Below are 14,316 nucleotides of genomic sequence, written 5' to 3'. Positions count from 1 at the left end.
TTTTCTAACAGCTCTTGTTGGATGAACGGTAAAGGCTGGCCTTCTACTCTACCAGCAGCTGGCGATATCGTGAAAGCCTTTTTATTTTTGCCATATCTATGGCTATTGTCCTTGAAATTTGATCTTGATCTGCGTGCTCAATAATCGAAGATACATCAAGTATATTGATAATCAGGTAATCATTAATCATCTTTATTATATCTACTAAAAATTGCTAGCAGCTAGCTTCGAAATAAAATTGAAGTATGTTTAAGCAATACTAAATATGGTTAATCAAAATTCCTTAATGATTTTGAACCAAGGATATTTTTTACACACAAAACAATTTAGAATATGTCTTTTAGTATTTTTCAATATAGCAGTACCAATACCCACATAAATTTTCTAAGCTTTGTGTAAATCCAGCCCAGATACCTGCTGACCTCACTGGCTCTAAACGACTTATTCACCGGTATCTTGATTGCGCCGGTGGCTCTCCTGCCCGCTCTCTACAAGTGTTGGCCCTACGGCGAGATATTCTGTCAGATACAGGTATGTGCTCTCGATATTTATTAAAAAGCAGTTGCGAATATTATTTGCATTTCAAGTTTAATATAGTATAGTATTTTGTTCATGTATTCATAAGTTATAGATTCGTTATATTTCATTTTTTAGAATAGCGCAACCAGGTGATAGTTTAGCGGCGAATTAAAAACAATATGTTTCTGTTATAATAATAAAAATTAGTCACGTATTTCAGTGTCATTAAAACTCATTTCGTGTTACTGATTAGCCAGAAAATCAAGTCACTGACTAAACATCAAACATTAGGTTTTCCAAAGAATTTTCCTTATAGTTATATAATATAGTTCGTGTGTGTTCTGCTTTCAAACTTGACATTGGCAAAATTGTTCTAAAAACCATACAGCTAAACGTATCAAATTAAAATTGTCGTTAAAATGTATAGTACCGCATCACACTCTATTAGTCACTTTAGTGTATTTAAATACTTTATGTTAATAATTAATCATTTATGTAATACTAGCTTCCGCCCGCAGCGCCCGCGTGGATTTCGGACTTCAAAAATGGAGGAGGTGCTCAATTTGTCGGGATTTTTTTAATGTATGGTGGTATGCAGGTGGTCCGATTGTCCCGTCAGGGTCTGATGATGGGATCCTGGTGAAATCGAAGGAAGCATATAGCATGATTCAGTATTCACGCGTGATGGCTTATTATTAGCGTATTTCATGTATAACTTTGGTGTTTCTATACCGATTTCTATGATTCTTTTATGGAATATTTGATAATGTAATTTTTTAATTAGGGATGACTGAGAGTGTTATAAACGTAAGAGTAGAACAAATATAATGCGAAAGCTTCGAACTGCTACGCTATCGGGAGTTACACGTGTTATTGTGAGTCAACCATAAAAGATAGACATATGCTGTCGTAGGATATTTTTATATAATTTTAAGGAGAACATTTCCGTCATACATGATTTCTGTGTAGCTTTAACCATTAAGGTTGCACACGCGACGGAAGCTTAAGAAATGGAGTAACTTCTTCCGTTTTCCCAACATTTATCTTCACTGCTCTGCTCCTATTAATTGTAGCGTGATGAAAAGTATACTATAACCAGCTCAGGAGTATGAAAAATAATTGTACCAAGTTTCGTTAAAATCGAGTAGTTTTTGTTTCTATAACGGTTATACAGACAGACAGACAGACAAAAAATTTACTAATTGCATTTTTGGCATCAGTATCGATCCCTAATCACCCCCTGATAGTTATTTTGGAAATATATCTCATGTACAGAATTGACCTCTCTACAGATTTATTATAAGTATAGATTATCCGTCTGTTCCCTGCCCTCCACATTTGGTCCGCCACTTGTGGGCAATGGGAAAGATATCATATAGGGCGACAATAGGAAAAAATAAACGTTCCTTTATTCTCTAATGGGGTTATACCTTTTTGACCCGTTGGTCATCAGTGGTGGACAAAATCTAGGAGACCACAGGAAAAGACAATATTATCTCCCATGTAATTTATTCATGCCAAGCATCGAGTTGTATACAGTCCAATAGATGGTAGAGACATCTATTCAAGTTTTAGATCTACCTAAAGCGGGTAATTCAGTTACAAAGTCTAACTTTAATATCGATTGTCAAATACTAGTTCGATTTCGAAGCGTTTAGAGTTCTCTGTTTACAGAATTACGTAGTTTTTTTTATCTAAAGATGATTGAATTGTTTTACTCGAGTTTATACCATATCACAGTGATCCAATGCGAGATAGCAGCTTTTCTATTGCATCACGTGCAACCAGGAAGATTTGCCAGAAGCGAAAAATCCTTCTGAATCATAATCCTCATTTCTTCTTGAAGCTCGAAAATGTAATGGCGTTGAGGATGTATTAGCAGTGGAACTTGTTTGCCATTAGATATACCATTTGCTCTTTTGTTAAACGTCTTGTATACAAAAAACAACTAGAAGAAGATGAGTTTTATTATTGGCACAAAATTCGGTTAAACATTTATTGTTTCATAAATACTTTAGTATTTTTTTACATTAAATTAAATAAATGTGTTAGCAATGGGCTATTTATTCAGCTTAATACTGCTGCAATACAGCTGCAGCGCTGCTTTTCAATACGAAGCTCAAGTGACGCACGGAAGTCCATTCGGTATACAAACTGGAAGTTTAAATAATTAATTAACTAAAACAAACTAATTAACACAAATCAAACAAAAAAGGAAAAAAAGAACACAGACAAAAACAAAGTCAAGATATATTTTTAAACTCTACCGAAGACCGTGCTTAAACTTTGAAGAGGGCCGCAACTCGCGTTTAAACAATCATTAATTTGTCAATTTGTACGCTGATGTAATTTGCATGACGATATCATAAATCAAGAGACGTGATAGAATAGTCTTGTTTTGTATATGTTTATTGTTTAGGTTAACGAAACAGCCCTCTTATTCATAATCTTTTGCTCGCGGCTTCGCCCACGTGAAGGAGTTTTCGGGATAAAAGTCCCGCTATATATTATACCGGGATAGAAAGTAGCCTATAATCTTTTCAGGATGTTAAACTATCTCCATACCAAATTTCATTAAAATCCGTTCAGTAGTTTTTGAGAAAATCGAAAACAGACATAAAGGGGGATTTTGTTAATTGTTGTATAATATTTATAGATTAACACAAATTTAGATAGTTCAAAATGTTTGGTAGAATAAAGTAAAAATAAAACACTTTCCATCAAAATTTAAACGGAGTTATTTAATCCATTTAGTATTAGAGGAAGCTGCGAAGTCCTTGCAAAACTTTGTTTAAACAAGAGACGAGGAGAAAATGAGTAAAGTTACCTTACAGAAAAAGTTCTCAATTGGAGAGGTAAAGTTTAAAAGTAATCGGATATGAATACGATGAAGTATTAATACACAGCGGTACCACTTATTTTGAGTTTAAAATATATTTTTAGAACTTGCTCGCGAAGGCGATAGTTTCAGAAATATAACGTAAATTATCGTTGTTAGTTATAACTTATTTAACAGTATTGTGTATCGAGTTGTTTAATAGTATTATTGTTATTTTTCGTGGTATTAGCTTTTGGAACTATTTTATCTGAAAAAAAAGTGTGTATTGTTCCGGGAGTTATTATTTTTATGAAAACTTTAGCCGCCGAAGACAAAGCCTATTTTTTTAATGATTTCATGTTTACGCGAGTGTATAGATATTGAAATAAAACTATTTTATTTATTTTTTCGCGGTTTTATATTATTATTTTCCCCGACGTTTCGAAGACTTTGCAGCCTTCATGGTCACGGGGATAAATAACCGATGATATAAAAACCGCGATAAAATCCGTAAAATAGTTTTATTTCAATGCCTATTTTTATTTTTATACGTACAAAGCAAAGTGACCCCACAGTGCGCCTCAATAGCTTTAAAGTTCTATTTAGCACTTGAATCTAACTATAACAAAAAAAATTGTCTAACAAAGTTTTCCCTTCATTTGTATTCCACTGTGTTGCAGAAAAAGTGTCAGGTGTATATTCCTGGAAAAATAGGCAAATAGAAGGAAATAAATATTTTCCAGCTCTTTTTTCCTTGAAAAATCAGGAGTAGGTAGTTATAAAAGCCTTATAGCACACTCTAAACTCATTAGCGTGACACCTAGCGGTAAAAGCTAGAACTACTTTTGTACTAACCAAAGTGCGCTGTGGCACAAAGTATGGAATGAAAAATTAGAGAGGTGGCACACATTAATGGCATTCTTTCAATTTAGAAAAGTTCTTTGGCTTTATTTTACGTAGTTTTCAGCGTGAATATGTGACGTGGTAAATTGATTGTGTGCATAGGACTCCATTTAATTAACGTAGTTAATAAATTTATAAATAAATTAATAAAATAATTATATATTAATACGTGAAGACAACACTTTGAACACCTTTTTAAGCACAATGCGAGTATGGAGGCGTGAGATTTAACATAATTAATGTTTACAGAGGAGTGCAGATAATAAAATTTATGAATTGAGGTCCCTTTTCAACAATGTAAAGTATTTTATTACCGTTGAACATTTAATTTGCATAACTCGTTAAACATTTTTTACTCACTTATATTTTAAAGGATAATTAGAGTACGAACACAATATTTCGCAAAGTAAATACAAGAACCACCGCATAAGTACATCGGCTGCGAAAAGCTGAATGGATCAATTGTTGACGTGACCGCGATCCATGAACAATAAAATCGCTGTAACTTCGAACATAATACCGTATTGGCTAATGGTTTACAGTGACGAAGCACAAATGCTTAACAGCATTGTATCTGGTTGCTGACTCGTAATTCCTTTCCTAAATGTCCCTTATATCAAGCTCTAAGTCCCCAACAGTTTCCTGCGCAACTTGTTTTATTGTTTTAACGAGGACTTTTGTTACAGGCATTGCTGAGGGGAGCAGTTAGTCAACAAAGTGCCGTTATATTAGTTTGTATGGCGATCGATAGATATTTGTATCTGTTACACCCTAATAAATATCATAAACATTCTAGTAAGAAGGTAAGAAATTTGATATTGAGATTTTTGTTCAATTAAAAAATACAATGTGGGTATTTCAATTTTATTCTACTTCAGTTACATAGGTAATTAAATATTTTATATACATAATGGAGGCATTTTAAAAGTGAAAAAATCATGTCCATTTACAATTTTACTCCATTCATTTCGAAAACTTTTATAGAGGCTTTAGTGTATACCCTAATAAAATTAAAGATTTCTGTTCATGTGCTCGTAAAATGAAAACCACTCACGTATTTAATTTTATTCACACGTTCAAATATTTCCAATCCAGCAAATCCGGGGTTGCGTTAAAGCTGGCTTACCCACACCTTTCTCTGTGAAAATCTCTTTTGAGTAGCTTAAGAAGTTGGTAGTACCGAGTAATCTCACTCAAACAGCGGCAAGTTTGTGCATGTTTAAAATTGTTTGCTTTGTTAGAACGTTGTTAAGTATATCATGACCTTTTGAAAGGTTACTTTGAGATTTAAAGCTAATAAATTATGTATATTAATTAAAATAAATAGATTGAGGATAATATTTTATGGATTTACTTTGTTCCTCTTTGAACAATTATTATATTATGTACTCGCAGAGTGAATAAAGGCCGATCAACCAGGGTATTAAAACAAAAAAGTAAAAGCGTACATAAATTTTAAAATCGCAGAGTAATGAATTCTGCCATATTATGTATTTACAACGATTATAAATATAAGGAAATAAAAATCATCAAAATAATACAAGTACTCGATAACGATAGCCTAGTTAGAAATACAACGGTCAGCCATGACGATTGTCCATAAATTCAAATCCAAAGTACACACCTCTGACTTTACCAAGTTGTGTGTATTTTTGATCAACAAACGTTCGCTTAAACGGTGAAGAAAATTATCGTGAAAAACCTACATATCTAAGAATTCTCCAAAAATAATTTCGTGTCTACTATCTACCAATCTAACTAGATCAGGGTAGTAAACTAAAGCTTATCCCTCATAGACTATTAATAATACAGGAAGCCAGTGTTCAGCAGTATAGAATACCGGGCATAATTATTTGACTCTATAATATAATTTATAACTTTGGTTCGATAAAAGCTGATAGCCTTTTTATTTCAGGGTTGCGTCTTATTTATAAGTATAACTTGGATATTATCGGTATCATTGTTTGCGATTATGGTACTTCCTAAATCTGGATATTACTTTAATTCGACAGGATTGATGGCTTGTGATGTTTTCACAGCAGGGTTGCTTTCAGGTAAATTTGAAAACTACAGAAATTTATTATATTATATTGATATTTTTCTAATTCTGTAAAAATAATTTACTTCAACACTGTGAATTTCATATGAAGAAATATTGCACTTAGTAAATATTTTGTATGTCCAACTAATAATGATATTATTAAAATAGTAATTTCAAATAATAAAATTGCTTCAATAGTATCTGAAAATAAGTTTACTACATTCTACTTGCAGCGTTGGTTCCTTGTAATACCGTTCTCGGGATAAAAGTAACTTGTTGTACTCAGCCAGACGTAGCTTTCTATTAGTGAAATAAATATCGGAAGTTGTTTCTGAGGTTAGCACGTTCCTAAGAAAAACTTCAGTTTTATGGTAATAGACATTTACTTCGAGTAATTAAAACGAGTCAATAATGCCTCTCAACAAATATTTAGATTTAGAGCGGTGACAGTCCAGTTGGGTGTGGAACCTACTGCCGAGACGAATGTCCGCAGGTTCAAATCCCAAGGGCACACTCGTCTGACTTTTCTGAAATTATGTGTTTAATCTTTGTGATTTATCGTTTGCTTTAATGGTGAAGGAAAACATCGTGAGGAAACCTAAGAAGTTCTCTATAAGAATTTGAAGGTGTGTGAAGTCTACCAATCCGCACTATGCCAACGAGGTGGACTAAGGCCTAAACTCTTAGTAGTAGAGGAGGCCCGTGCCCAGCAGGATAATATATAATTCGGGGCTTATATTATTATATAACAAATATTTACGTTGGTAGTTAAAAGAATTTAACCTGGCCTTTTCTGTTAGGATCCTATCGTGCTGTGCCTACTATTTTCCAACTACAATGGCGCTGATGTATTGCTATGGATCAGGTTTCCATGTCAGTAAAACCAGGACTAAATGTGAACCAGAACCTACGAGATTAAATGGAGTTCCCGTACCTTGTACCAAAACATCTCATGGTGAACATGAAATTGTGTAGGTATAATAAATTATATATATTTTTTTATTGATTTATCATTACAAAAAGATCACCTTTAAGTATCAAATAATAATTCATTCATACATGGAAAAAAAAGCAAAGATTTGTCTACAATGCTATGATTTGTGTCAGTCATCGATTATGAGTCGACGCAGAACACACATAATATCTAATAACAATTTAATTGTCCATAGGTAAGCATAAAAATAATTATATTAAAAAATGAATGGTATTAATTTTGAAGAAAATACGATTTTAGTTTAGATTTAATGTTTTAATGGGTTAATTTGTTTTTTAATGAAGAGGGTAGTTGATTAATAACCCGAGGTATCAAATAATGTGTAGTCCTTTCATCGTACATTTTGTTTACTCGCGTCGTGAATTAGAAATAAATATCGATTTTAATATCGAAAACAGTTATTGATTATAAATTGTATCTAAAAACAAGATGATCAAAACATTAGATAGAATAGGAAAAAGAAAATATAATGAAGCCAAATCCTATATAAGTCATTTTGTATAGTTCCCAACGGTTTTTATACGGAAAAAGTTTTAAATATAAACGTAAAAACCCGACAAGTGCGAGTTGGACTCGCGGACCGAGAGTTCCGTACAAACTTGTAGATAAAGTATTTAAGTTTATAAGTTCATACTTGACAAACTTAACTTTGTCGTGTACCTCTAAACACAGTTATTGCACAAATAATGAGTTTGTAATAATAAAGTCGTGTTTATTTTTTTATTTTAGTAGGTACTTAGTATATTTACGACGTTTATTTATTTTTTTGTTTATGAGTGCCCTTCTTTATATGTATATCGCTTTTTTGCAAAATTTGCATGGTTCTAGGTCAATAGGAAGTACCATATATATTAAGATTCCCTCGTGAAATCGCAAAATATGCGACATAACCAGTCATACGTTTTGATCGCGTTGACTTACAAGTTTGATTTTTTCCCAGCTGAAATGACAGTAGATCCGAGTATTTCATATAAATTTCAGCTTAATACCTTTACGCGTGTCTGAGAAAAAGGGTCGTGAGAGACAGACAAACGAAACAAAGTGATCCTATAAATGTTTCTTTTTAAGTACCCAACCCGAAAACAAAATTTATTTCATTGTTTAAGCACACGTCTGCAAAGAAAGAAATTCCTAAAGGACGTTAATTTTTTCACAGATAACATTTTTTCATGAGCGCCATAAATAAGATTTCATTTGTAGAATAATTTTGTCAATAAAATGAGTTCTCGCTATAAAAGAATATTTTATTTCTGTTTCTTCATATCACTTTCCTTAAATAATAATGTTCTAGAATAGATTTAAAATATTATATCAAAATAGAGGTTTATGTCTAGTAGTTAACTAAAAAAGGGATTTTAATTATTGATAAAAAATACACATGAAATATGCTTTCAATATCGAAAAGCATCAGATTTATAATTTGGTAACTTTTGCTATAAATACTTTGCAAAGATATTCCAAGTTCTATCGATATAAATCCCACTGATACTTTCTGCCTACGAGAAAGTAAATTATAAAATAATAAAACGCTTATTCCTATTGTGTTTTCAGCTAGATTATCTGAAAATATGATCAATTCAATTTCAAGGTATTCAGATTAGCAGCTTTATACCATAAGGTGTAAAGCTGCTAAGATAACTTAGATGTAATAGTAATTGTTTTAATATTTCTAACAGATACAAGCTCCTGTGAGACCGCATAGCGTCAGCACGTCTAGAACTATGGCGGCAATGTCATTAGGTTTCATAGTTATGGTGACACCAGCCACAATACAGGAAGTTGTTGCAGCCTGCACTGGATGCAAGGTAATATTGTATGCTTTAACAATCTGTCGTGCAATATCATCCTTTAAATTATTCATTTGGGTATCTTTACCTAACTTAAATGCAATTTTTGTTAGTGATAAATCATTGGGTAAGGTATCGTTAGTTTTTCTTTAATAAGGTATTTAATTTATACTTACTATTATTTTATGATAATTCTATTAATCTAATACTTTATTGAAAGTTTTCATGAACATCTTGTTACTTAATAAATAATATCTCGTTTTTGTTTTAACAGCGGGCGATCTATATTTAAAACATATATATTTTCTTGCAGGTTCCACCATCTTTGGATTTTATAGTGACGTGGTTGGCTTTAAGCAACAGTTTTTGGAATCCATTCCTTTATTGGCTTCTGAATGGGCATTTTAGAAGAATCAGCCATGAACTTCTTCAATACTATGTAAGTGGTGAACGAATCATGTATATAAAATATTTTATCCTTCGGTTTATTGTTTCTTGTAATCATAGTCTTTGTTATTTTTTCTGCCAGTATCTTACTGTACTAGATATAGAATATTATAGGAACACACATCTTAACAATATAGCAAGATGTTAAGTTTCGAGTGTACGACCAGCCGGCTATCTAACGTCTACTTCCTAGAGAGTATTTATTATAACACTTATATATATACATAGCAAGTAGTTTCTTTTATTCTCAGGGTAGCAAATCATTGTAAAAATTTTGCTATTATTACAAAATGCAAATGTATAAAATGCAAATTACTCTAACTACGAGGTTTCAATAGAAGTTTTATTACAGGTATGCTGCCGGAGAACAAAATCCTTTCCACACAATTATGAAAAGCCAACAGGTTGTTGTGGTTCACCAGTTACATCAGACGGATTACATTCCAAAGGTGAATTCGAAGGTCTTGGAGAAAAATATTGGGGTGAAATACTTGAACGCACTGTGTCATCGACATCATTGCACGCTATACAAAAAGCTTGCCACAGAGAACATCCTCTTAGATGTACTGGTTCCTTTAAAGGATATCCAAGTAACTCGTGTAAACATGACCATAGATATTTCGATGGCTATGGTCCAACTGACTATAGACAACTCGACAGATCTGCATTTCAAATAGAGTCGTGTTCGCGACAATGCAGATTAAAGAACTCAGATTTCTGCCTATTCAAACCTAGCCCAGGGCTTGAATGTGGTCGCTCGCGTTCGAACTTAAGCTTGGACGAGGGCAATTTCAACAAGATCTGCAACGGCAGGCACCCGGAATTGTGAGATTCCGAAATTGCCCGGTCTTCGGGCATAGAAGTAATAGTATAGGCATATATCCGGGAGTTGAACATTTTAACTCAAACATTAAGTGGAAGTTTGACGACTCACCAGGCATGGATGATGATATGCAAACTCTAGAACATAATCTCGATAGAATACGAAGTCTCAGCCACGACAGAAGTTTCAACGGATACGGATTAAAAGAAAATGACAATTTGTTAGAAGTCGAAGTGAACGATGTTGTTGATGATGATTCTGATGAAAATAAGGACTATAATGGTTGTGTTCGCGACAGTTGTGAAGATAAAAGTGAATATAGTGTTTCACACAAGTTTTCAAGAACCTCGTCTCTATCTAACAGAGAATTAGACGTTATCAAAGAGAGTTCTAGAAGTTCAAGTGATACAGAAGTGACGTTGACTCGATGACTTCCGAGGGTTACTTTTGATAAAGCAGTGAATGTCGTTCACTTGGAGTTATCTCCAGAACAAAAACACCAGTGTAATCAAAGGTGCATGTTGTCAGTAAAAAGGAATCCTTAGACGTGTGATGGTTTAGAGAAGCAATAGTTGTAAGTAACGTGGACCAGTAGATTCAGGTCTAATCTCTGTAAAAGGTTATAATTATTAAGTATTAGTATCATCCAAACTGTATTTTAATTTACTTGAACATGAAAAGTTTATGTAAATATTGACGTAAAATCATAAATACATTACAAAAATATTTATTACACATAATAAAGCAATGTTTAGTATCAACTTAAGTTATAGAATATTTTGTATTTTTTGTAATAGTTGTATCAGAGATGTGCGTAATTGATGTGTTTATACTCAAAGATGTGTTAGAATATTTCTTCACTAACTATTTATAATTAGTTATCAAAATATTATATTAACAAGAGTTTAAAGAATTTTGTAGTTTCAGTTCAAGACTTTAGGTATTTGCATAAAGTAATCTATATTTTAATTTCTGAAATAGTATAAACTTTAAAACATTTCTATAAATACTTTGTTCCACATGTAAATAATAAGACTGTACGATGGAAAAATTCTTGAAGATAATCAGAATCGCACAATACAATTTCCTTCTATACATTATAAAGTAATAATTTAAAGATTGTTGATGTCTACAATAATGTCATAAACAGGTTGATAGGAAAATAAATTGTTTGGATATGAAGTTGTTTCATTATTTTTTATCTAGATTCTTCTTTAAAAGCCTTCTAACCAAAATAATCGGGGCTCAATTATTCATAAAATCATATTAACTTTGTGAACATAAAATCCTATCTCCAAACTCGAAACCGAGTATAATTATATAGTACCCACTGCGGATGGGGTTTGTGGCATAATAGACCTAATGTTGGGCACATGACATACCGTATTGTTTTCAAACGACATTATGAAAATCATTACCCTTTAAAATTAAAAGAAAACGTCGTAAATGGCATTTCGTGTAATACTAGTATGTTTATGATATATTCTAGATAATGGGATATTTTACGGTCAGTCCGCGGGGTTTATTGCGTGGAACGCGGGTAAACTGTACTAAACTAGTTGATGTTCGGGATTACATCCCGAGAGATCTGGTTTACGGACATATGACATGATACTCATCAAATTTACTTAGGTTGTTAGAGATTTATTTTTCGAATAGGGATTTGGGTAAGTATAGTCTGGTATCAGAGTTACGTAGATTAAGGAATTTGTTGTCAAATCCATGTTCTCATGACCGTTTTTCGCTCGGCAGCGATAATCAGAAGTACGTAGATTAACCAGTTGTCAAATCTCTGTTCCCGTGATGATTTTTCGTATAGAAGTGACATAGTTTCGATACGAATTTTAATTTATAAATTAGGTACTTACAGACAGAAACGAATAGATTTATGGTTGGCATTAGTCTTAATTTAATATTTCTTGATTAAAAAGGAATTAATTAACCTACTGTCACTGTAAGATAATGCTTAATAAGATCTAAACAAGTACAAAGATTCCAATAAAGAAAGAATTATTTTTAAGACGGCTGCATAATAAGCCGTTTGGATTCAGAGTACGTGCGTCACTACGTGATAACATCTTATGTGCACTGGGCGCGTCTACTATGAAAATAATTTCGCTCTTTGTAGGATATTTACAGAGAAAATTTGTGTTTTATATTGATAATTAATATGTATATTCTACGGAGACGGGACCGTCAACAGCAAAAAAAATGCATAATTGTAAAATGTAGGTAAGTAGATATTGTGTCTTAGACTTTGCGGATGATCAACACCACGTCAGTCCGCCCTGTAACCAAAAAGGCTGCAAAGTCTTCGAAACGTCGAGAGAAAATTATAATAAAAACGCGATAAAATTCATAAAAATAGTTTTATTTCAATGGCATACTGTAGTTAATGTTTTCGAAAAGCCGCGATGTACAGTTTCAAATCCAGCTACACTTAATATTAAACATAAATTACGCGATTTGAATCATGCAAATATATACTTACATTACCCGTTTTAAATAGTATTCATTTAATTAAAACAGTTAAATCTGTAATGTTATACAACTTAAAGAAATTGTCTGCAATCAAATAAATATTTGGAAATACAGTTCGGTCCTGGAAAGTTTTCGTGAGTTTGATTTTGAGAATCGAGCGCTATTGTGCTATTATGATTGTGCCGCATACGAACATTAACGTGGGTGGAACCGTGAGCACAACCTAGGAGTTTTACCGACATAGTAATACGAAGTCATTATACAAATATTCAAAGTTTTGTATAGGTATATGGATTAATGTAAAATTAATGTTACGCAACTTTATTGTTACCAAAGACTGCAGTTATTTTTGAATTGATATTTATATTTTATCGTTAACATGAAAAACTACAACTAAAAAACACTATTGGTAGTTGGAATTAGCGATTGATTTGTTAACGCTATTGGAAGGTAGTGAACTGTTAATCCAAATTACTATGTGGTGTGTAATACGGATGCAAAAAAACTGTCAAAAACTGTTGAATTCACAAGCAATTTTCAGTTTAGTTTGAAACCAATGGTATTTAGATACTTTTGTTATTAGTGTGATTACTGTGTTAAAAATAGAAAGTATAATGAAATCAGCACTATATTATACATTATGAAAATGCTTTATTCTTTAGTTCTCCGAATCTCCACGCTGATCTTCTGCGTGCTGGCTGACTTCACATACCTTCGAAATTATTTTAACAAAGTTTTTTAAAGAAATACTAAAATCACAAAACTATTATAATAAACCATTCCCCTACCTATAAATTCAAGAAATTCAGCATAACATTACCGCTCTTCCGTCCAACAGACATTATAATTTGTCACAATTTACCAACGTTTTTATACCACCGGTGCGTATTTAGTTGGAAAATTATTATAAATGGTTAGTTCGCGGAAGAAATCTGTCGCTTAGAATATTTTGACGGGTTTACTGTCGTTTAATATAATGTACGTTTCGGTCGCATGGTGAATGTTTCGTACGTGCTCTGTATCTTTATGAATTATTGTTCGCAAGTAGTATTTCTTGTAGACATTTATGTATGTGTTTAAACTGTTATTTTTTTGTTACTTAAGTTTTAATTCTTTATGGAATATTCACTTAAAAATCATGTGAGTGTATTTAGTAACACACACAAGCTTTTTATCCCCTAAGAGATAGGCAGGTGCGAAATGAGTACGTCCACTGTTCGTCACACGCTTTTTTCCCGAGGGGATAGTCAGAGGCGCAAATAGTACGTCCATTTTCGCCACATAAATGACAATATGAAGTTTAAATTTAAATATACATATAAATTTAATGTACATAATAAAACTTTTGTGATCGAACCCAGTGTAATTTTATCCGAAGTAATGTTTATCCTATCCAATTAAAATAAACAAACACACCCTTAAGTCTGCAAACTGTAATTAAGATAGAATTTCTTTTATCGTAATTAAAGCAGGGGTCGCTGGGTTGAAATAGTAACAAGATAT

The 14,316-nt window shown here is 32.5% G+C and overlaps 1 protein-coding gene across 1 annotated transcript; it reads left to right on the top strand.

The window, feature by feature from the left end:
• Window positions 1-115: 115 nt before the first annotated feature.
• LOC119192798 (trace amine-associated receptor 8b-like) lies at window positions 116-10,338 on the top strand (the record flags this gene model as incomplete). Its single annotated transcript, XM_037446563.1, has 8 exons — window positions 116-175; window positions 406-531; window positions 4,927-5,043; window positions 6,156-6,269; window positions 7,050-7,250; window positions 8,952-9,080; window positions 9,376-9,501; window positions 9,862-10,338. Coding segments are annotated over 8 exons (1,350 nt in total), but the record flags the coding sequence as incomplete, so codon positions are not given.
• Window positions 10,339-14,316: the final 3,978 nt, after the last annotated feature.

The sequence above is a fragment of the Manduca sexta genome, unplaced genomic scaffold (genome assembly GCF_014839805.1).
Source record: "Manduca sexta isolate Smith_Timp_Sample1 unplaced genomic scaffold, JHU_Msex_v1.0 HiC_scaffold_3189, whole genome shotgun sequence".
NCBI lineage: Eukaryota > Metazoa > Arthropoda > Insecta > Lepidoptera > Sphingidae > Manduca > Manduca sexta.
This window is presented reverse-complemented; position numbering and strand designations above follow the sequence as displayed.